The 23589-nt window shown below is 45.1% G+C and overlaps 3 protein-coding genes across 7 annotated transcripts in view; 2 read left to right on the top strand and 1 right to left on the bottom strand.

Annotated features, from left to right (window-relative positions):
* The window catches only part of TBC1D14 (TBC1 domain family member 14), a 70241-nt gene extending 51001 nt beyond the window's left edge, over positions 1-19240 (top strand). For all 4 annotated transcript variants that reach the window (XM_066995628.1, XM_066995627.1, XM_048047646.2 and 1 more), the window contains 3 exons: positions 310-419; positions 8192-8450; positions 12409-19240. In XM_066995628.1, coding sequence (XP_066851729.1) covers positions 310-419; positions 8192-8450; positions 12409-12474 — 435 coding nt within the window. In that variant the 3' untranslated portion in view covers positions 12475-19240. The remainder of the gene's footprint in view (positions 1-309; positions 420-8191; positions 8451-12408) is intronic.
* On the bottom strand, positions 18134-20445 carry CFAP184 (cilia and flagella associated protein 184). Its single transcript, XM_013179528.3, has 2 exons — positions 19582-20445; positions 18134-19311 (listed from the first exon to the last, which is right to left on the bottom strand). The coding sequence occupies exons 1-2, from the start codon at positions 20422-20424 to the stop codon at positions 18781-18783; spliced, it is 1374 nt and encodes a 457-aa protein (XP_013034982.2). The 5' UTR covers positions 20425-20445; the 3' UTR covers positions 18134-18780.
* Positions 20446-20735: 290 nt separating this feature from the next.
* Positions 20736-23269, top strand: TADA2B (transcriptional adaptor 2B). Of its 2 annotated transcripts, none has more exons than XM_066995622.1 (2): positions 20736-21038; positions 22091-23269. In XM_066995622.1, the coding sequence occupies exons 1-2, from the start codon at positions 20769-20771 to the stop codon at positions 23081-23083; spliced, it is 1263 nt and encodes a 420-aa protein (XP_066851723.1). In that variant the 5' UTR covers positions 20736-20768; the 3' UTR covers positions 23084-23269. The 2 variants fall into 2 exon arrangements, with proteins under 2 accessions (XP_066851723.1, XP_066851724.1); XM_066995623.1 differs by having other exon boundaries at positions 20751-20813.
* The last annotated feature ends 320 nt before the right edge of the window (positions 23270-23589 follow it).

Here is a 23589-nt window from a genome sequence, read left to right as displayed (position 1 = left end):
ACCATTCTGTTATCATAATTATTTTGAGTAATCAGCAAATAACTTCTTTCCTGATGATGTTTTTCTTTTCAAAGGAAGCTGGCCAAGACTCACAACAATAATGATATTGTTTAATGTGAGAACAAAATATAGAATGGATCTTAAACTGTGTGTTTGCACATGCTGTCTGTTACGCAAATGTTTAGCTCTGTATTGCATCATGTAATTCATATGATTGTATTCTTGAAGAACATGAATCCAACAACAGACAATATATTGAAGTCTATTGATAATAGAGCTAACTGTTTTTTCTCCCTATTGTTTTCACAGATGTTGACTTACTTTGCTGCATTTGAGGTATTCTTTGAAGAAAATCTGCCAAAGCTATTTGCTCACTTCAAAAAAAATAACTTAACTCCAGATATTTATCTTATTGACTGGTAAGACATTGACAGTATAATTACTAATATGCACACTAGTTTATAGCTCCGTGTCTGTATTCTTGACATAAGCTGGAGTGGTTTTGGGCTGTTTTAGTATTCTTTTGTTAAGATAAAAGCTTTATCTTGTGTTCAGTAATTGAATTTGTCAATCCAAATCGTTCCCACAGACGTACAGAATCATAGAATCACAGGATGGTTTGGGTTGGAAGGGACCTTAAAGCCCACCCAATTTCATTCCCCTGCCATGGGCAGGGACACCTCCCAAAGCTGTAAGTTGCAAAGAAAACAAGCACTTAGGCTTTTGGAAGGATGAACTATGACTCTTGGGCAGCATTCTACTCGTATGTTCAGTGGCCTCAGATCCTATTTAGAGGGTCCCCAGCACAGATTGGTTTTAATTACTACGGCTATTTCACTTAGTAGACAAGGAGTTACAATCTTTTTTATCTGGTGAAATTCCCCTTCTTTTTAGCTCTATTGCAGTTACAGCCTTAGAGATGAAAAAGACATAGGTCTTATTTGCAGACCTGTCAAATTCTATCATGATATTAGGTACTCCAAATTGAGTATTTGCATTTGTGCCTATCAGGCTTGGGTTTGGAGGCAGCTAAAATGTCTCTTCTGAGCAAGCAATACTTTATTGTCAATTTCAGGAAGATATGAAATCTTTTTTTGTGCAAACTGGCTTGCCTTTAAATTGTTGACAGCTTCTTCTGTTGTCAAGTGTTTGACTAAATACTTTCAGTAAAAGACAAAATTCCCAGTAGCAGCAATTTTTTCTGAGATTGATAAGTTGTTATTTCAGAAAACATTTTTGACTGTTAATCCATTTCTATCTGAACCAAGCTCTCAATGTCCTTGTGATCTTACAGAGCTTGTTGTTAGCACTGAACACGTTGCTGATCCACTGAACAGAAATCCCTTTAGAGTTGTTCTGTCCAGTCTCACAGCTAGAAGTTTCACTAGGTGAGCTTTCTCAGTATCATGGAGTGCCTGAGATCACCTGGTCCAAACCGAGTGCTTAAAGTGGGGTCAGCTATAGGAGGTTACTGAGGACCTTGGCTAGTAGGGTTTTGAATATATTCAAGGATGGAGACTCCACAACCTTTCCAGGCAACCTGTTCCAGTGTTAACCACTGTCACAGAGAAGTTTTTATTTTCTCATGTTTAAATAGAGTTTCCTGTGTTTCAATTTGTGCCTGTTGGCTCATGTCCTTTAACAGGATGTGACTGTGAAGAGGCTGTCTCAGTCTTCTTTACTCCCTCTTGTTGAGTATTTTCACACCTTGCAAGCCATCTCCCTTCACGGCTCAACAGACCCAGCTCTCTCAGCCTCTCCCTGTGTATCAGATGCTCCAAGCCTTTAATGACATTTGTGGCAAGCTGGACTTGTGCCAGCGTGTCTGTGTCTCTTGTGCTGGGAAGCCCCGAGCTGACCTCACTGGTGCTGAGAAGAGAGGAGAGGTCACCTGCCTTGGCCTGCTGGCAGTGCTGTTCCTGCTGCAGCCCAGGAGGTTGGCGTTCTGTGTTCCCAAGGCTTGTGTTTAACTTCTTGTCCACCAGGACCTCCAAGTCCTTTTCTGCAAAGCTGCTTTGCAGCCTGTCGGTTTCACATGCATACCGGTGTTTTTTTTTTTTTCTTTTTTCTTTTTTCCTGCCCAGCCGCACGATTTGGCGTTACCCTTTGTTGAACTTCACGAGACTCGTGTCAGCTCATTTCTCCAGTGTGTTCCTCTAGAGCAGTGGATTAACCACGACTCCCAGTTTTGTACCACCTGCAAACTTGCTGAGGGTAGAGTCTGATCCATCATCTATGTCTGTAATTAAATTACTTAAAAATATTGGCTGAGTATCAAACCCTGGAGTATTCTAGCAGTGTACTGGCTTGAAACTTTACTTGCTGCCACTGATTAATAACTTTCTGAGCTTGGCAGTTCAGCCAATTTTGAGTCCATCTCACTCTTCATTTATCTAGTCCATACTTCATCAGTTCATCAGCGAGGATTTTATGGGAGACTGTGGTGAAAATCTTGCTAAAATCAAGATGGGCAGTATCTACTCCGCATCCACCAAGACACTCATCATAGAAGGCTATCAGGTTTTTCAGGCATTATTTTGCCTTCAGAAATCCATACTGACTTGTCCCAATAATCTTTTTGTCCTTGTTAAGTTCTTCTAGTCCTCAGGAACCTCTCCAAGTCGCCATGATCTTTAAAATACCATTGAGAGCAGCCTCACAATGACACCAGACAGTTTCCTCAGCACCCAGGGGTTTCTCACCAGGACCCATGCACCACCTGTATGTGCCCAGTTTGTTTAAATGTTCCTAACCTGATCCCTCTCTGCCCACGGTAGGGTTTTCTTGTCCAGACTTTCGCACTGGTCTGAAGGACCTGGGATTCCTGAAGGCAAGTCGTCTCAGTAGACAGAGCTGAAGAAGGCAGTGAGTAGCACAGCCTTCTGCGTGTACCACTTCAACGGGTTCCCTGTCCCATTCAGCAGCAGGCCTGTGTTTTCCCTAATCTTTTTTCTGCTCATGCACCTGTGCAGAGCCCTTCTAGTTGTCCTTAACCGCCATAGCCAGGTTTAACTCCAGCTCGGCTTTGGTCTTCCGTGTGTGCTCAGACAGTGTCTCTGTATTCCTTCAGGGACATCTTCCCCTCCTTATTCCTTTTGTATACTTTTGTCGGGAGCTTCTTTTTCATCCACACGGGCTTCCTGCTGCCTTTGAGTTCCTTTCATTTGCACATGCCTCTTGCACAGAGAATAGTGTTGCATGGGTTTTGTTTGACTTTGCTGTAAAACTGGGATTACATTTTAATGCAGTGTGAGTAGGGGAATGAGGGGGAGTGTGATGGATAGGTTCATTTCTCCCAACATCTATAAATGCTATCAGAAAATTTTATGACTGAAGGCTGAGAATATAAGCTGAACTGGATTTCTTTACTGCACAGCAGGAAAATGCCAGAAAAATGCTGGAATAGGATAGAAGGAAAGGAAGAGGGCAGGGACTGGTATGTCCAGTGACAAGAGGAAAGATGTTGAAATGATATTAAACCTCAGGAATGAGGACTACTTACAGTAGTCCTGTCCAGTCCTATACTAAACTTCTTCACATTTGTCTTGAGCTAGTCAGCGTGTCCAACCGTGTCTTTGGTTTTGTTAGGCAGTGGGGTTGGTGTTCGACTGTGTGAGATTTTGGTGAGATTTTTGAATGTCTGTGTATGTGCATGTATGTATTTATACATATAGGTGTGTCTGAACATATATATATATCCTTCCTACTTCAAAAATCCTATTTAGGAAGCAAATTTAGATCTTTTTAACAGTCACTGGGAATTAATGAGAATTGGAGTTTATATCTGCTGTCCTTCCATTATAATTAGTACGGAACTAGCCGGGAAGTAATATAGGAAAGATGCAAGGGAAAATGGGGTGGGTCAGTGTCCTTGCAAGTGAGTAACTATTAAAGCAAAGGACTTTTTAAAATTGTGTTTCTAATGTTGCTTGTGTCTTCTGAGTGACTGCCAGTTTGACAGGGAATTTGCTGTAATAGGGATACTACTCTGTGAAAAACAAAACTGTTTGTGGAAAGAAAGAAGTTTCAATTACGTTTCATTCGAGGAAGAATATGGTGAAGTGTTTCTTGTGCAGCTCCACGCCCAGTGAATTCTTTCAGACAGACAGACCTCCTGGGTGTGGGTAAAAATCTCAGTGAAACAGCCTTGCTCCGACAACATCACTTTTATTTAAATGCATGTTTGCTCTGAGCTCCAGAGGGACGCCTGCTGCTATTCCGGTGGCTGGCATGGTTACTGTGCAGGCATGTCTGCAGGAAATCTCAGCTGGTGCCAGCTCTGGGGGGACTCCAGTAGCCAGTGCCGCACAGACCAGTTGCTGGGAAACCTCCTGCAATTACAGTGGGATCGACTGGTCTCCTTTGTGCTCCTCCACGTATCCGGTGCCGCAGGGAACGGCGGTGAAATTGGTATGCCTAAATCATTTGCTGGAGGGACGTGCCAAGAAAAAAGCAGTGCTACGCAGGTGATGTAATGCTGCTTTGGGCATTCTTGGGGCTGGTGGAGGATTTAGGGAGTGCAGCTCCCCTGCCAGTTCACTGCCTTCTATGACAGCAGGACGTCAAGGACTTAAGAATTTAATTAAAAGGTACAGCAGAATGATTATCAGCGGATACCTGCCACAAGTAAGGCATCTCTTTTAAAAAGGACCCACGTGATTCAGGCTCAAATTCCAACTGCTATTTCTCCTGGTAAAAATTCAAAAGCTAGACATGCTTTTACTTTTTTTGCAGAATATAAAGGGAATCGAGTGTGCAAGGGCTGTAAAGAACAACGTGCAGTCAGGTTCACAGAGAACAGAGAGGAAATAGTGTCTGAATAGGCCGGTTTGGGCCACTCAGCACTGTCAGCTGATAGACCACAGGCTCTTCTGAGCAGAGCAGAATGTGGCTTTACAAAGGACACACGCGGTCTATTTATGGCCTGCTGCTAATATACAAATACCTCTTCGTTCCCACTCAGAAAAATGATTTGGGCAATAATTACAGCCCAGAGCTTTGTTTGTACCGATGGCTAAACCAGTGTTCTTTAATATTGCACTGACCGTGATTGTGCTCTGTGAACACGAACTTTCTGTTGACACCCTTTACTTGCTATGATAAAGTTCCAAGCCATTTTGTTTGTGTGGATGTTTGTAGTGGGCACTTCCAGTGAAATATTTATAGGCTTGCTGTCTGTCATGACAGGAAAAATGTAATCCGTGTCATGCCAGTAACATCCCACCCCCAAAAAGTGAAGCTCAAGATTATGCTTTAAGTACGTGCTGCCTTTTCAAAGAAAAAAGTGGATCAGAAACCTCGAAAATTCTGTCCAGAGGTTTCTCGTGACATCCGAATTTCTTGATTTGGAGTTGTTGTTACCAGACTCCAAAAAATTAGTCTTCAGCATAATTTACAGTGTGCTGATCCTCATGTCACTGCAGGTTAGAGCGAAGTCAAGTGAAGCTCTGCATTGCCGTGTAGCACACCTAGGCAAGAGAACAGGTTTTTTTGGGTGCTTCTGACTTGATGAAATTGCCCAGAAACTAGCAAGGTATTTGTATTGAGGCATTTTCGAATGCAATCAAATTTATTAAGATGTTGCTCTGTTGCAGTCATCTCAATGATTTTAAAATTGTACTAAATAAACTTAATCTTACTCCAGTAACTCTAAAGGTGCTGATGAGAATGGTTCTCATTATATAATGATAGATGTCTGTAATGCCACTATGCAATGAATGCACAAACTCTTAGAAAGATGCAGTGTCTCAAAGCAGATGTAGATGAAACAGATAAAAATGTAACTAAAAAGTAGTGTACCAGAATAAAGCAGAGAGGATCCGAGAGTAAGATCAAAAGCTGAATTAATTTAGCAGTTTCCACAACTGAACTCAGAAGTTGCAGATTTTTTTTTTGTGTGCTGTTAAAAATGGCCACAAGAATGTGCAGTACGAGAATATATCGGATCTGGTTTGCACTGGCGTTGTTGTGCCTGAGTTGTCGATCCAAAATCTGGCACACCTGCCTTCAGCACTCTTGCTAACAATATCTTATGAAGACTTTTTAATTAAAAAAAGGGGGGGGGGGAGAGTGATTAAAATAGAGCCTATGATGATCATGGTAACAGTGCTTTCTTGATAAGATGATGGTCATGTGCTTTCCCTATGAGCAGCAAACTAGCCAGGATTTCATGCGTCTACCTCAAAGTACGCATTCATCGTAAGCAGGGCCGGGAGCAGCAGGAGCATCTGTCCGGTACTTATTTTTTTCCTCTTCCAGACAGATAGCAGCCAGAACCCTGCATTTACAGTTCTTTGACGCTGGTCATCTCCGTGCTTGTTAGCTGCCTTGTCTGCATCTTGGACTTCGGGGAGTTGAAAGAGAGCAGCAGGCAGAAAATCATCCTGCAGTCCGTGCAGGCAGATCATGTGCAAGCGGTGTGCTAGCGCTGCTGAGAGCTGCTGCAGCTGCTTTATTGCTGTAATAAATTTCAGCTGGCTTTCAGAGCAGTAGCTCAGATGTCTAATAAAAATGTCTTTCTGGAGGAAATGTTTTAAGGGAGCAAATACTGGATCCATTCTTAGCAGAAATGATTCCTGCTGTTGTGTCGTTGGTTATTCTAGGGGGCCCAATCTCCATCCGTAGGGCTTGATGCATTTAATTCCATGATAGTGTTAATGAAAGTTAATTGCTTTATGAATTTCTTTCAAATTGCACTTCCATGCAAATTATGAAGAGATCAGTGTCAAATACCTTATTTGACGTGACAGCTTTTTTATGTGAGTAAATCTTTTCCTACAAAAAGCAGTGTTCTAATAAATCGATGTGACTATTTCTTCTGACAGTTAATTTTCTGCATAGTTGCAGATTTAATACACGTGGGTTATTCAGGTTAGGTGTGAATCATGACAGAATAATAGCGTTTGTGAATAAAAACGGAGCAAAAAATAGAGGCATTGTTGCTTATGTTGAGGCAGGGCTAGCTGAGTGCCTGCTGCTTGGTGACCAGGAAAGTGTTCAGCTGAATTGCTTCCTATTGCACTGGTCTTTTTAAATGGAAAACCTATTGCTGTTTCCTGTGCGCCTGTGTGTATAGACAACAAGCTGTAATTCTGCTGTGCAAGTATTCTGCAGTGAGACATTCTTATATGGGATGTGACTGTACAAAGATGCTGAAAGTATAGAATAAGTCTGTAACTAGGCACATGCTCAGCCAATAACCCAAGGAGGCTGATCCCATGCTATTCTTCTACATTCAAATGTGTTTGTATGTATATATATATATATATACATGTTCATATATATATATGAACAGTAGGTGGTTTTTTTTTTTTTTCAATCCAGCCTCTACCACTTTCTTAATTCAGCTTTTTTGGAGAACAGAATTTTAACGATTTCCACTTGATATAAAAAAATATTGCTATTAGATGTGAAAACAGAATGAAATGAAATAGTGCAGGATGCTTAACCTGCAATTTACTTGTCACCTGAATTTGTGCAAATGGCTTAATCTCTTATTGCTGCTTATAAAATACAAAATTTTCCTATTTTCCTAAAGTGTGACGACTCAGAGAAGCGTTATACTTGATGGGACATCATTCAAATAATCTGACGTAGTAAAAAGCAAATATTGCAGAAAACCTTTGATGATTAGAATTTGCTGTGAAAATAAATTGATTTATATTCTATACCTATATATGTGTGTGTGTGTATTATATCTCCATTCCATTGTATTTTTTTATGTAAACCAGAATTTCTTAAATGAAAAAGGAGAAGGTGTGTGTGTGTGTGCGTGAAATCCTAAGCACAAGAGAAGTACTGTTAGATTCAGCATACGTGAAAATAAATTTTGTGTTAAAAGATACGGAAAGGTTGTATTTATAGCTGAGGTTTTGCTGACCTCTGCTGGAGAAAGAATTATTTGCAGTTTTAGAGAGTGCAGCAAAATGTTCTGCAGTGCATATGTGGAGAAAAATTAGGCCTGGAACCCCAGGTGATGGTGATATGCTGTAACTGTTGTACTAATGTAGTACGATTTTATGTTGTTTCATGTATTGCTATGCAGCAACTAATAGGAGTACTTCTGAAATACAAAGGGGATATTCATATTTGAGAAGCCTCTAACTTGCTAATGAGCAGTCTGTGTACTTCTGTGAGCATCCGAGACGTCTTTCTGGTCCAGTAACTGTGAAAATTTTACTCTGTTTTTCAGGATATTCACGTTGTACAGCAAATCTTTGCCACTAGACTTGGCTTGTCGTGTCTGGGATGTGTTCTGTCGTGATGGAGAAGAGTTCTTATTTCGTACAGCCCTGGGAATATTAAAACTTTTTGAAGATATTTTGACCAAAATGGACTTCATTCATATAGCTCAGTTTTTAACAAAGCTACCAGAGGACTTACCTTCAGAAGAGTTCTTTACATCTATTGCTGCCATTCAGATGCAAAGTAGAAACAAAAAGTGGGCTCAGGTAAAGAGCATGTTGATCTTTGATTATCAGATGAATGTACGGTACTCATGCAGAATGTTTTACACCTAGTATTTGATTTTGTGGGTGGGTAGGGCTACGTGGCTTGCTGTGTGTTCAGTATGCATTCAGGTGAGTGGATTGCCTGAGCTTTTTTCTCTGGAAAGGGAGACTTCAGTCGACGCTCAGAATGGAAATGTTAGAGTTGATGAAGTAAAGTATCATACAGCTTTTTTAGTTTGTTTATTACAAAGACTGCTACCAGCATTACAGCATGATACATAAATGCAGAAGTTCGCTCTTTGGGATAAGATGAGAATCGGTCAGGACAGTATCATTATATGTTAACCCTGAGGAGTTTGCCTAATTTGGGGCTGTACAGAAGTGACCACATCTCTGATTCCTTTAATGACATTTAGCAGTGAAGTCTTCACTTCAAAAAATTGCTGTCTCATCGCTGCAATTCCCAATTAAATTTCAGTTTACAGAAAAAAGGTGGAAGCATGTCGTTTGAATGTGGAAATTGCTGTGTGCATTCATGCTGGAGAGTTAGGTCAAATGCACTCCATAGCAGTTGGAAGGGAAACTTTTTTTTTTTAATTATTTCAAAGCAGTAATGCAGCCTGTTTCATGAGTTCTGCCCAGTCTATACAAATTATTTTTTTGCGGGGGGAGAACTGAAAGGTGACATTAAACTTGGTGGTTATGGCAATTCAGCTGTGAATGGGAGCTTATGGCTTTTTCCTGGAGTAATGGTAGATGGGAGGTAGCACCAGCGTGCTGTTGGAGATGAGAATTCCTAACCTTTCGCGGCAGGAGCTGGTTGTAGTGTTCTGAGCCTTTCCTTGCGGGTAGAGGGGAGCATGGCCTGTGCTGCCCAGCTGAGAACAGAGCACTGCTAGCATTTCCTCTCTGACACAGGCTTCCTCACAGCTTATCTTGCATTTACCTTCTGGGCTTCATCAGAAGTTACTAGTACAGATCCACCTTTGTTTCTGTCCTCAAGAGCATTGTTCAGCCAGCAGTGTCTCCACAAGTAGCCTTCCAGTCTTGTTCCTTGTTCAGATAGTTCATTTTCTTTGAACATGTCCTGTGTTGGTGACCATCACATACAAAATAAATTCTCAGCCTACTGCTGCTTCAAGTGTTTGCAGAGATGGGGAGATAGGAGTCTTATTCTGCCAAATACCCCCAGGTAACCAGCTTTCAGCTGTTCTCTGCCAGTGCTTTTCAGCCTGTGATAACTGTAAAGATTTGGTAGTGATAATCACAAAAGGACAAGGACTTTAAAAATAATTTAGCACTAGCAGTCTTCCTCAGTCTCCTCATCAACTTCATTTGGACTACGCTGGAATTTACCAGATTGTTCTTGCTTGCTGTGGCAAACTGAAGAAAAAATGCTGCTGAACAGTGGAGCAAATAGATCTCAAGGAGAGCCAGCTCACTGTAGGGTTGGTATTGGCTGACATCTTACCTACCTTGTTGTCTTCTGCACCAGCTGGCTTTCTTCACCAGCTAATTCCATTACTGAGTAAGTTTCTGTCAGGAAGGCCTCTTCACTCTCTAGCCATCCTTTTCCAAGCCAGAAGTGAGTAGGAGCTATGAGTTTGGTTGTATCCTATACATACTGGAACTTTGCTGAGGTACCACTATCGGAACTGGTGGTTCCAGTAGTGATCAGCACCAAGACAACAAGGGTACGGGATTTTTTGCTTTTACAGAGATGCTGACTGAGGTGGCCTTTTACCTTTTTTCAGCCTTTAAAGTTCACCAAGATGAGTTTGGACTCAGAAGCCTGAATTTTGCTTTTCTAGGACAGGCTTTTGGTAGTGTGTGACTTGGCTGCAGAGTGGGAGCAGTAGTAGTCAGCAGTGCTGGGGCCTGTGGCAACACCCACCCACCCACCCAGGGTGTTTGAGAAGTCAGGCTGCGATTGCTGTGCTCCCTGGTTAGGTGATTATTTTTGACTACAAGTATTTTGGTAGAAGTTAGATACTTGGCTGTAGTACCCATTTGTGGTTTCTTTTTTTGCTTGTATGTTTAGTTCTGTAGGGAAATACCTTTTCAAATTAACAAAATGAATGTTGACTGTGATGAATGCTCTGCTTTGGAGTTAAACTTCTAGGTGGACAGGCTGACCAGGGGCACTAGTTTGCAGAGGATGCCAAATGCTATTGAGCTTAAAAAAGTGGCGTTGTCCCATCTCAGCATCATCTCGTTTGGTTACAGTAACTGTCCTGCATAAGCAAGCAGCATAGCTTGAGCTGCTGCTCCTTTGTTAGGAGTGTATTTGATTTTGTAGAGCTAAGAAGTCAAATTCAGACTCAGGTCTCAGCAGTAGGTATACTTGGTCCTCAGAAAAGCACTGAACCACGCACCTTGCTGTACTCTGGTAATTCTGGTGTTGGTATCCTGCGTGTCACGTTCTGGGATGATGCTGTCTAGAGATTATGTTTGTAGGACCTCATTTGAAATGCTACAGGCTGCTTATTAATCCTGCTTCCCTCATCAGACAGGCTGGTGGTGTTTTCCATCGCACTCCATTTTCCCTTGGTCATTCTAACAGCGTGATCAGGAAAGTAAAGACTGAAGGAGACCGGCTGAATGATGACCGGGGCACTTCTGGTAACAAGGAGTGTGGTTGTCAGCAGGAAGCCTGCAAGTTCTGGTTTTCTTCTGGAGTTACCAACAAGGATCTCCAGGTTCTTGTGCCAATATAGCCTTAGTCTGAACTGTGAGCGGCAGTTACACTCGTGGCTTTGGCATCAGATGTGGAGAATCAGATTAGGCTGTTGGCTTAGTGTTTCTGGAATTTGTATGCTTCGATTTTAGCTCCATCAAGTTTTCCAAATAACTAAGGAATCTGAGCTCTCCGTTAGCTAGGTCTACATAAAAAGCTTTTCTGGATCAGTATTTTGGTTTCATTCTTAGGCTCCTTAAAAAGTTTTTTTTCCACAAAAGGCATTGTTACTATGGCACTTGCAAGTCTCAGTAAGCTCATTTCATTGAGTAGCTGTTGATTTATTCAGAATATCTTTGAGCGGGACCTTGCTGAAATCTCTCCAATTCTAGAAGCTGTCAAACAACCAGCCAGCAGCAGCTCTGTTCGTGCCTCTATAGAACACCTGTTGCAACAGCTTGGATGCCTTTGCGCTGAAATACTGGCAGTATTGTGTAATGGCTCTGAGTGATTTAGAGCTACTTGCTGTTAATTCTGATGATGCAGAAGTTTGTTTGAAATTGGTCAGAGTTGCTTACCTGTAGCTGCAGTTCTTTGAGAGGAAATGTCCCAAAGTACATCGGGTTCCTGGGCAGATCCTGGGGCTGCCGCTGGGCTGCAGTGGAGAGTGACCAGAGGGCAGGGAGCGCATACTGCGAGGAGGAACTGGTGGCAGTGTGCTGTCTGCAGGTCATGAGGGCTAACAAAACAAAACCGTGCATCAGCTAATGGGAAATAAAAGTTTTCAATGTGAACGGAAATGGTGATTTTTTTTGCTTCAGAAAAATCACATAAACAGATCTGGAGACAGCCAAGTGCTCTAGGCGAGCACCAATCAATGCTATGGTGATTCTGAACAGGCTGCCCAGTTGCTGTGGTTTCAGACAGTTCATTTATCCGGAGAATTAGAAGTTCCCCTCAGGCAGCTCCTTTTCATAGTGTTACAGTTGTGTAGTCTGGGTAAAAATCCCACATCCAGGCTTCAAGAGTGTGTGTGTGTGTGTGTGTTGGGGAGAGACTGAGTTTAGACCTTTGTTAAATCCATTCCTACTTAACCATGCCACAAGGACTTAGGGGAGTGGTCTTCTTCAGTGGAGAGGTTCTCAATTTTGAGAGCCTAACTATATTTAATAGCTAAAATAGTATTGCTCAGAGGTAATGACATCAGAAAATCTTTGGACAGAGATTTATAGCTTTGTAGATCTAACACTTTTTTTCTCTCTCGTTCGTTGCATTGTCTAGATACTGGCTGCTCTGCAGAAGGATAACCGGGAAATGGAAAAAGGAAGCCCTTCACTCAAACGTTAACTCTGGCTGCCTCCAGGAACTCACAGGAAAAGATCGAAAGTGGCAAAAGTATTGGGTAGTGTTTTGACACGTGTGAGCCTGCAAATCAAAGTGTTATTTCAGTTCTTTTTCAGTAGTAGGATAGCCTTAAAGGGGAGAGAGGAAGAGAGGAGGAAAAAAAGGAGATGGGAGGTTAAAACCTTTGTAAGTGAAACCTAGGCTTAGCCTTAAACTTTTAGCGGAGTGAGCGTTTGCGGTGGACAGCGATACACATCAGATGTCTGATGAGGGCAGTAAAACTAGACAACATTAAGGTTTCTTTCTTTTTTTCATTGATGTTTTAAAATACCGGGCATTCAGTAATGTCGGTTGCTTTGAAAGCTATTCCCTAGTTTTGTTGTTAGGCAGGATATGTTTCCCATACCCCTAACAGGAGCTGGATCTGGGTTTTAAATAACTGGTGCTGGAATTTATACTTAAATGACGTAAGGACCATTTCTTTAGAAATGCTTCTGGTTTTATAGGCTGTAGGTCCCATTTACCAAAGAGATCATGTAGACATAGAACTACATTCCATTCTTTAAGGAAAAACGTTAAGTTAACTTGGAAAAGAAGTCATGCTAGCAGTGTAAAACCAATTATTCTTCGAGATGCCTTGGAAATCCATGTTCCAATCTGGATGCACATGGAAAACGTTCCATTTTTCTGGCTAGGTTCCAAACTCACCAGGTGTGGGTCTAGTACCGAGCTGGCATTATTCCCCAATCGTACTGTCTTGCCTCTGTTTAAACACAGGGTCACATACCAGTAAATGTATGCTTCCATGTCTCCCTCCTCTGGGGCAGTGCTGTTTCAGGGTGTTCCTGCCTACCAGCTACTTATTCCTGTGCCATCTGTCCAACTGATGAAACTGTCGGCTGAGCAGATGAGAGGTGGTTGAAAGGAATTTTTATAGGTTCTTCATACCCAGGTCTGCTCACTGGCAAAACCAAGGAGGAAGGGCACAGGGGAGGAGTTCCATAAGCCAGCACTGCTGCTGAATAGAAAAGCTTATGGGGGATCTCTGGAAGTTGCTGCTGCCATAGTAGAAAAGCGTATATGGAGCTGAACTTGATGTAGTGATGAGTAGCAGTTTATTGGGGAACATGCCGGACAGATACTGTCAGGACAGGTAGAGGCTGTCATTTCCTAGCGTTGAAGCCAGCCTCTGATAGAGGAGAGCGAGTTACAGAGAGCCGACAGCAGATGCTCAGTGGTTACACCGCTTAGATTCCCTCTGCATTCAGACGAATGTTGAACTGTAAATCGTGAGTGCCTCTGATTTACAAGAATGTTTATTGTATAGTGTAAAATCTGTTTTATAAATAATTACGACCATTGAAAAGGGAAACTAACCGAAGCAATATTTGTGTTAACTGTCAACAGGAATGACTAGCCCCTCTAGCTACATGGCCATAGGCTTCCCAGGGCTTCTCAGTCTGTTTTATGCCGATCATTTCGGCATTGTCTGAATAAAAAAATGAGAATAATAGTTGCACACTGCTCAAACCAACCTAGACTGTAAGGGATGTAATCAAAACTCTCCTTTAGTACAAACATTCTTTCTGTGGGTGATACTTTGACTGTAATATTAAAAAAGAGCGAAAGCAAGGTTTCTTGGTTAACTGTTTGAAGACTCCCAATCACTTTGGAATACATGTGATACAAGTGCAGCTTGCCAGTCTGTTACCTCATTGGCCTTTTTTCCTGTCCACTTCGTGTACCTGGTGTAATAGACGTGTGTATTTTTTGTTGGCCATCTGAATTTCTCCAAAAGGCTTCTTCTAGGCCATCACTTGCTGAAAACAGACATCAGGATGTTGACATGAAAACCCGTTAATGCTCCCAGGATTTGTGTAGCTCTGATCCTTTAATGACCGGTACTTGTATGGTACATTGCTTTGACGTGCAATAGAAAGCTGGAAGGTCAGTAAGTGGTTTTTAATGCTACTTTTACTATTACTACAACAAATACACCTTTTCACAAAGGGTATGAGAGGCCTAACATCCCAAACATTTGCACTATGCTTTTAAATGATTTATTAAACGGAGACAACTTTTTCCTCAGTATACGTTTTTTAGGTGGTACTGTAACTGGCTTTGTGATTTAAGTCCTCATTGTAACTAGGTGTGTATTTCCGTTTAAACCAAGTCTAGAAGGATGGCTCACTTGTCTGATTAGAGTATATTCTGGAGCCAGTAGGTCTCTTTTAGCCATCTGCAGCCTGTTCTCGTTTTTTTCTTCTCAGTAACATGTTGAATGTAAGAGTGGAAATGGGCATAGTTGTGGGAAAAGGCCTGCTGCAACACCTGTGCACTGTTTGTTACTTGCAAACGTAATTATTTTGTTCAGTGATTTGATCTTTCTGTTTTTAGAAGATGTATATATTTTCTAAATGATTTCTTTGTGTATATAAGGTATGTTCTTTAATGAAGAAAAGCAATGCAATAAGGAGCTTTGCACAGTTTGTTTTCAAACAAAATGCATTTGAAGAAAAAAATCACCTGCCTGAAGATGCAATTGTTTCAACTTCTCAGTAACTTGATTTGAAAATAATGCTTGAATTTTGATAAAAACAGAGTTGAGTTGTAATGGCTTAGAATTACTTGCCACTGAGCTTTTTAAGTTTCTTGCAGCATACCAAATCTCTTAATTATTAAGGAGGGTTTCTGTAATAAATTCAGGGATTGCATAAAAGATTTTGACAACTTAATTTTATTGTTTGGATGCTTGAGGGCATCTGTAACACGATGCATGAGATTTTCTCCCATTGAACGAGTGTCCCCATCAAAGCAAACTGTTTCATTTTCTTCATGGGTTTAAGGAAAAATAAAAATGCTGCAACACATCAGAAGGCTGCAACTGTCACTGGACGTGCAGCAGATGAGAGAAAACAGGAAACTTCAACCAGGTTAGGAATTCTGTACAACCTGCACTTTATTGTAAAGCCGTTTCGCAACTTCAGTCCGCAATCAATCATTGACGTATTTCGTTCAGTAAAGACTTTTATTTGAAGAGGTACCTTATAACAGCTTCTTTTTGAATGTTTCAAAAACTATAGTGACGTGTAGAGAACTGTTGATACATCCCCTGTACATCACGTTTAAATTGTTTTTATGTAGTTACATGTTTTGTTTAGATATGTGTATCAAACTGGAACTTTTTTCAACTGTAAATATATGGTTTTATTAAATAAAGTCATGTAAAGTTATCTTAATCACCTGTTGGCAGCGTAATTCAGAAATTAAAACTTTCTTTGTTTTAAAAGAAGAAAACATGGTTTATTTTGTTTCATAATCGCAGGGCATCTTTGTGCTCAACTTCAGGCGGTATTGCTTTAATTCTTATGTAAACCTAACTTCAGATATTCGAGTGGGGAAGCTTCCCATCCCTTAATTGTCTGGAAAGGGGTTAAAACACCAGGTAAAAATAGAATTTAGACACAAGCTGGGGAGAAACTACCTGCGCAACAAGACTGCAGGGGAACATAGTCAAAGACTTGGCTGCCACTGAGTTTCTTCTGGGAAACACCTTTCACTGCCTCGTACCGAAGTACCTTGCTGTTTGATTTGCTGGATTAGAACATCAAAATCGCCTTATGCTTGATACTGGTAGACATTTATATTAGATATATTAACAGGAGTTGCATAAAATTGTTTAAAACTAGATTTTCTTACTTGTTTTCCCAGTGCTCATTCCAATCTGCCTGAAGACAGGTAATACTGAGATTAGCAGATAAAAATAGATTTATCTTGACTACTTCCTCAGCAGATGTCTTCCTATGTTTTCAGGAGGAAAATGGAGAAATCTTTGATCCTTACACCTTCGGGGTGCTTTGGAAGGCCAGCATAGTAGTGGGTTACCCCAGCAGCTCAGGACTAAGAAGAAAAACTCTGGAGGCAGTGTGAGGATTAATGTCTTAATAGTATGTTTCAGTAGAAATCCCACCTCAGGGACATGGAATATGCTGTCAACTTCATTTGCACCTTAAATTCCTGTCTTTTCCAGATCTCAAATGTGCAGCAATGAAAAGCACCCGAGATGTACTTTCCCTGCTCCTCACTCCCTTTACCTGTGTACGTTTGTTGCTTAATGATCTTTAAGAAGTTAAGAGAAGGTTTCCATCCCTTAAGCCAAAAGCAGCAAGAAGTCTTAAGAATTTCCCTGGCAGGAATTTGTAAGTAATAAGATAAGAGTTACTTCTCTTAGAGACATGACTGCTAATCATCCACTAGTATTTATGGAAAGTTTCATAGAACATTAAGCGGCTACTAAACTTGGGCAATAACCACTCCTTTCAGCAGGAGAAGAGCCCCATTACCAAACAGGAGGTTATGATGAAGGGCCATGATTTATAATGCCTTTTTTTCTTGATAAGTGGCTGGCAGTTACACTTGTGTCCTTTCACTATCCAGCAAGAGATAGATATACTGGCATTTTGTGGAAAGTTACTAGTTGTGTATAATCTGTCTTCATAAACAGAGGTTGCGAGCTACTGAAGTTAGAGAGTACTTGAGTTCTTTCTACAACAAGAGCATCGCTGTTTCAGTCGTTTATGGAATGGTTCTGCAAAACTGTCAGGACCTTTGAGGAATATAACCAGATTGCTCGGCATGACTGCATAAAGTAAGAAACCACTGATCTCTTTGAAGACTGCCATTTCACTATGACAAAAAAGAACAAAAAAGTAAGCTTTCAATAGTGTAATAAGCACTTCAATTACGTTCTGGCCTTTAAATAACTGGCAAGTTCAGAAAACCCAGTTCATTTAAAAGAGAAAGGAATAAGGCGTTGCTAGGAATGTCTTTACGTGCTTATCTACTTTTACCCCCTTGCAAGTGTATTCAGTGCCCTGTGTGCTGTGTGTAAACACGTATGCAACTTTGGGACTGGGACCAACAGCTCAAGCACAGCTCAGCAATGCTGGTCCCACAGGGTGTAATTCCAGCCTGTGGTGGGAGACCAAAAGACTCCTCTCCTACTCTTTCCCACTGGGATGTAGCTGCTTTGCTGCAAAATTCACAGCCTTTGAAGACTTGCATCTGGGCCTTCCATACCTAATTCTGACTAAAAAGATCTAGTCTGTCTAAGCAAAGTAGAAATGGATGGAAATTAGCAATTAACTCGGTTCAAGAATCACGCAATAATTGGGCTGCCCATCAGCTGGTTGGTTGCAGCTCTTTCAGGAACAAGAACGTACTCCTTCCCAGCTCTGACATTTTACTGGCCCGAGATGTTTCTGTATTCTCGACACCATCCCATGTCTTAGTGAAAAACGATGCTACCCTCGCAGCAGCAAGAGCTGCAGGATGTAGATAAGTCTCGTAGTTGCTGTTTTTCATGAGTCATGCGGGAATTTCAGGAATACGCTATTTTGAAAGCGGAAGCTGTCTCCTGGAACTAAAGCTGTGTGAGCTGTATGGTCATATATGTGTGAAAATTTCTCTCCCCCCTTTCAATTCAGTCTTCTGGAATTCTGACACTAGAGTTGAACAGTGCAGAGGGGGCTAAAATGGTGGTGGGTTTATGCTGCTCCTTATCTTGTCCCACACCAGGACATGTCACACACAAGACTGAGTATCCCCTAGGCTGTAAAAGCTGAAAGACCAAATAAACAAACAAAAAAAACAACACCAGAACTCTAGTTCTGAATAAGATTGGTGTATATTTTTAAAGTAGTAAACCTTTCTTCTTGTACACCACCAAGACAAACTTTGCAGCCAATTATGTTTACAGAATGGGCGAGGGATTTGGTGCTTCTGCAGTGCATTGGCTGTATGCGAGTCCTGCTAGGCTTCCACAGTATGCTTCTCTGTTCAGTTCTCGGCCACATCTATGAAAAGTAACCCTTAAGATTAATTATTTTTAATCCAGGACCTGCCTAGAAGGCGGGTAGGTTTATTGTATGGATGAAGTTGATACTGAATTATAAGACCCAAAACGGGTGGTAGAAGCAAGATTTGAATCAAAGTACGGTGAGTGCTCTGCTTAAACAATATCGCCATGGTCTTACAGGACCGAGCACAGAGGGGATTTTCTAGAAGTGTAGGCTTTTGACTGGTTTTCTTTTTTAAAAATAAGTAAATAGGTATATGGTTTCATTCAAAAATGAGTACTATGATCATTTAATGCCAAGTATTGATGTCGTTTAGAAAAGTCTTTTTCAGGAGTATGTGTGTAGTATGTTCCCTAGGATTTACCAAAAAGAAGCATGTTAAAAATGAGAATTACAGAGAACTCCTTGGCGTATATCTTTTCCGTGCTTTCTTTGCCTAAAAAGGTAAAAATTAATTGGCTTCCCTGACTTTTTTCTGAACTTCCCTACGTGTAAGGGTCAGGCCAGCGTGGTGACATTTCAGTGTCTCCAGCTGCTGACGTAACAACTCCAGAGTGTCCACCTTCTCCTCAAAGTCTTGAAGCAGTACCTCATTTCCAACCAGCCCACGTTTCTGCTGCAATTTCAGGGTGCTTGCCCGCAGCCTGTCCCTGGCCTGTTTCTTTCTGGTGAGGAAGTCTCTCTTCTGTGACAAGAGGATGTCAATGTCCATCAGCTCGGCTTCTCTGACTTGGTTCTCAGCTTCCACAAACTGTAGTTTCTCCCTGTAATGGCTGAGAACGTGCGCTGCAGTCGATACCTTCTTTTTGAGCTTTAGAATTTCACCACAGAGGTCATCAAACTTTTGGCCGAGCTTCTGATTCTCTTTCTTCATGTACTCAAAGTCTACAAAACTCTGGCCTTTCGACAGCTCTCCTTGGGCTTTCAAGACCGCTTCAAGGCTTTGGATTTCAAGCTTCATCTTGATGTTTTCCACGCGGACCTGGAGGGGCAGAAATAAAAGAGTGGTTCGACTTGGTTAATCCCTGCCTTGTGGGGGAAGAAGCGCTTGGGGTTAAAGTCAGTAGTGACAGGAGGAAAGCTTCAAGGCAAGGTTTTATGAGTCTGCTGTGCTTTAACGCTGGGGGATAGACCTTCACGCCTGTTGCCCCTGGAAGGGGATACTTCCCTAGGCGTACGAAGAGGACGACCCCGTCCTTTTCGGAAACTTTAGCAGCCCAGAGGTACCCGGAGGTACCCAAGCTCGCCTCACCTCCCTCACCGCTCTCTCCTTGGCCTGCTCCTTGGCCAGCACGCCGTCCACCGCCTTCACGGCCGCCGCCCGGCCGCCCAGCCTCCCGCCGAGGGCTCGGAGGGCCAGGGCCCTCTTGCCGCGCCGGAAGGCCGCCCACTGCTCCTCGGCCAGGGCCTCGCTCTCCCGGCACCTCCCGCTGCGGGCCCTCACCCGCTGCCCGCAGGCGGCCTCCGCCCCCTCCCGCAGCTCCCGCAGCTCCCGCAGCTCCCGCAGCCGCTCGCCGTAGGCCGCCGCCTGCCGCCCGCCTCCTGCCGCCGCCGCCCGCTCGCCCCGCCGCAGCCGCAGCCGCTCGCCCAGCCGCAGCTGCAGGGCGGCGCCCGCCGGCCGCAGCCGCTCCCGCTCGCTCGCCAGCCCGCGGTGCTCCGCCAGCAGCGCCGCCCGCTCCCGCTGCTCCGCCGCCGGGCCGCCGCCTTCCTCCGCCTCCGCCTCCTCCTCCTCCTCCAAGGGCCGCGGCGGGGCCCCGCTGGCTTCGGGGGCCGGCGGCTCTGCGGGTGCAGGGGGACCCGAGGGCTCCGCCGGCAGCTCGGGCTCCCCGGGGGCGGCCTCCGGCACCTCGGGCTGCTCGGGGGCGGGCTCCGGGACTGGCCCCGGCGGCTCCTCCGCTTCTGGCCCCTCGCGTCCCGGCTCCTTCAGCCCCGGCCCCGGCGGCTCCTCGGGTCCCGGGTCCCCCGGTCCCGGTTCCTCCGGCCCCGGCGGCTCCTCCGCTTCTGGCCCCCCGGGTCCCCGCTCTTCGGGTCCCGGCCCCTCCGGTCCTGCCCCGCCGAGCCCCGGCGGCTCCTCGGCTCCCGGCCCCGCCGCCATGCCGGCCGCTGCCCCGGCCGCCGCCCGGCTTCCCCCGTCGCCCCGGCAACGCCGCCCGGCCCCTCCCTTCTCCGCCCGCCCCCGGAGCCCCGCCCCCCTCCCCTACCAACCGCTCAGCGCCGGGGTCGCTCGGGGCCCCCTCTCCAATTGGCCGCGGCGCGGGCGGACGGCTTCCCCCCGGCCAATCGCCGCCCCCGCCTCTCCTCAGCGCGCCGGGCGCGCCGCGCCCCAGCCGGCGGGGGAGCCCCTCCGCGATTGGCTGCGGCGGGGAGGAGGGGGCGGGGCGAGGCGCGCGCGCGGCTGGGCGGGGGGAAGAGGAGGAGGAGGAGGAGGGGGGGGGTAAGATGGCGGAGCTGGGCAAGAAGTACTGCGTGTACTGCCTGGCCGAGGTGAGCTCCCTGCGCTTCCGCTGCACCGAGTGCGCCGACATCGAGCTGTGCCCCGAGTGCTTCGCGGCCGGCGCCGAGATCGGCCCGCACCGCCGATGGCACGGCTACCAGCTGGTGGACGGCGGCCGCTTCACGCTGTGGGGCGCCGAGGCGGAGGGCGGCTGGAGCAGCCGCGAGGAGCAGCTGCTGCTGGACGCCATCGAGCAGTTCGGCTTCGGCAACTGGGTAAGGGCCGGCCCGGCCCGGCCTCTCAGCGCCCGGCCCCGCCGGGGTCCCGGGTCGGCGCCCTCGGCACCGCGGGGCTGCCCCCAGCCGGGCTGCGGGGCTGGGGGCACCGGTCCTGGGGGGGCGGCTGGGGGCGTCCGGTCCGGGGAAGGGGAGGCGCGGGGAGGCCTCACTGCTCTCTGCAGCTGCACGGGAGGGAGGTGTGGGGGGCTGCGGGTCGGCCCTGCTCACAGGTACCCAGCGGTAGGACCAGAGGGAACGGCCTCAAGTTGCACCAGGGGAGGCTCAGGTTGGAAATGAGGAGACATTTCTTCTCAGAAGGAGCGGTCAGGCACTGGGACGGGTTGCCCAGGGAGGTGGTGGAGTCACCGTCCCTGGGGGTGTTCAAGGAGAGGTCGGACCTGGTGCTTGGGGACGTGGCTTAGTGGTGACATTGGTGGTAGGGGGGTGGTTGGACCAGAAGATCTTGGAGGTGTGTTCCAACCTTCATGATTCCATAATTCTATGATTCTGTGGTTCTTTTTCAAACTCTCAAGGCTTGTGATAACTAGTTCATTTAATTACAAATTAATTAGAGAAGAGACATAAATGCTATGTTTCTTATTTCTATATTGCTTTAAAAGTACTTTGGTTACACTACAAATGAACAACCCCCAACAAGGCAGTGATCTCAGTACTCACTGGGAACCTGCAGGACTTCACGGTGACAGCAAGCCGACTCTTGGAGACAGCAGTGGATGCTCAGCAGTCACCACGTGGATCCAGCGTCCGGGCAGTGTTCCTCTAACTAGAGGCAGACCTGAGGCAGCTTCCCAGGCTGATGTTCTTTGGGGCTTCACACATTCCTGATACTTGTGTCGTAGCTTACGTGCCCTTGTGCACTTGTAAATGCTTACCTGGACCTAAACGCGTGGCAGCAGGTCTGGTTTCAGGATTGCCGCAACAGTCAGGGTATCGTGAGTTGGTTTTTGAGGGACGGGGAGGAAGGAGTGCGTGTTATACGTGGGGTGTAACAGGAATCATGTCACTGCCCCTCCTTGTTTTCCCTTCAGGAGGACATGGCTGCTCACGTGGGAGCCTCCCGGACGCCGCAGGAGGTGATGGAACACTACGTGAGCATGTACATCCACGGCAACCTCGGGAAGGCCTGCATCCCCGACACGATCCCCAACCGAGTGACGGATCATACGTGTCCGAGCGGCGGCCCGCTTTCTCCGAGCTTGACCACACCGCTCCCGCCGCTGGATATATCGGTAGCCGAGCAGCAGCAGCTGGGCTACATGCCGCTCCGGGACGACTACGAGATCGAATATGATCAAGATGCTGAGACTCTGATCAGCGGCCTGTCGGTGAACTATGACGACGACGACGTGGAAATAGAGCTAAAAAGAGCCCACGTAGACATGTACGTAAGAAAACTCAAGGAGAGGCAGCGGCGGAAGAACATTGCACGAGACTATAACTTGGTGCCCGCCTTTCTGGGGAAGGATAAAAAGGACAAGGAGAAAACTCCCAAACGAAAGATCACAAAAGAAGAGAAGGAGTTGAGGCTGAAACTGAGGCCCCTGTACCAGTTCATGTCCTGTAAGGAGTTTGAGGACTTCTTTGAGAACATGCACAAGGAGAGAATACTTCGAGCAAAGATTCGGGAACTGCAGCGGTATCGCCGCAATGGAATCACCAAAATGGAGGAGTCGGCGGAGTACGAGGCAGCCAGACACAAACGGGAAAAGAGGAAGGAGAACAAAAACATAGCCAGTTCCAAGAGGGGGAAGGAAGACGGTAAAGAAGGTGAATTTGCTGCCATTGAAAACCTGCCTGGCTTTGAACTCTTATCGGACAGGGAAAAAGTGCTCTGCAGCTCCCTAAACTTGAGTCCTGCGCGTTACGTGACTGTGAAAACTATAATCATTAAAGACCATCTTCAAAAAAGACAAGGAATCCCTTCAAAGAGTCGCCTTCCCAGTTACTTAGATAAGGTACTGAAGAAAAGGATTTTAAACTTTCTAACAGAAAGCGGTTGGATATCCCGAGATGCTTCCTGAAACTCTTCTGATCTGAGAAATCATAACAGAGGCCCCTTGCAGCCTCAAGGACTCCGTTATTTTTTCCTGCCCTCCCCAAAGATACAGAAACTTTCTCGTTCAAAACAGGCAAAAAAAGCAAAAACAAAACAAAACCCCACAATATCATGGTCCGTCGTTCAAACAGACTTTTGCTTTGGATCATGACAAATGCTTACTTGTGATACTTCTCTGTTAGATTTCGTTACTCGTTAGAGCACTTTGCTTTGGGTGCATTGTTAGAACAGATCTCTTCCATGTGAACGTACTCAAGTCTGACGGTCCCAGGGTAGATGCTTTACTCCTTACTGTTGGACAAACGAGTGTCAGTGTAATCCTTGCTTTTTTTTTTTATTTTTGAAGGTGGGAGATGGTTTCCAGCAAATTGTCTTCTCCCCGTCGTTGTTTTTGGCATAATGCTGGCAGCAGAGCGGAGCTTGCAGAAGTCCTGGGCTCTCAGGCAGAGTGGGCAGGGATTTCTGTGACCG

This window comes from Anser cygnoides, chromosome 4 (assembly GCF_040182565.1).
Source record: "Anser cygnoides isolate HZ-2024a breed goose chromosome 4, Taihu_goose_T2T_genome, whole genome shotgun sequence".
NCBI classification, from domain to species: domain Eukaryota; kingdom Metazoa; phylum Chordata; class Aves; order Anseriformes; family Anatidae; genus Anser; species Anser cygnoides.
Note: the sequence above shows the minus strand (reverse complement) of the source record. Positions and strands in the feature narration are given on the sequence as shown.

What these genes read in the sequence shown, in the direction of transcription:
- TADA2B (XM_066995622.1), top strand. Translation starts at nt 20,769, where the DNA reads ATGGCGGAGCTGGGCAAGAAGTACTGCGTGTACTGCCTGGCCGAGGTG. An exon ending in AGTTCGGCTTCGGCAACTGG is followed by an intron (nt 21,039 to 22,090) that starts GTAAGGGCCGGC and finishes TTTTCCCTTCAG; the next exon opens with GAGGACATGGCTGCTCACGT.
- CFAP184 (XM_013179528.3), bottom strand. Translation starts at nt 20,424, where the DNA reads ATGGCGGCGGGGCCGGGAGCCGAGGAGCCGCCGGGGCTCGGCGGGGCA. An exon ending in AGGAGAGAGCGGTGAGGGAG is followed by an intron (nt 19,312 to 19,581) that starts GTGAGGCGAGCT and finishes CTGCCCCTCCAG; the next exon opens with GTCCGCGTGGAAAACATCAA.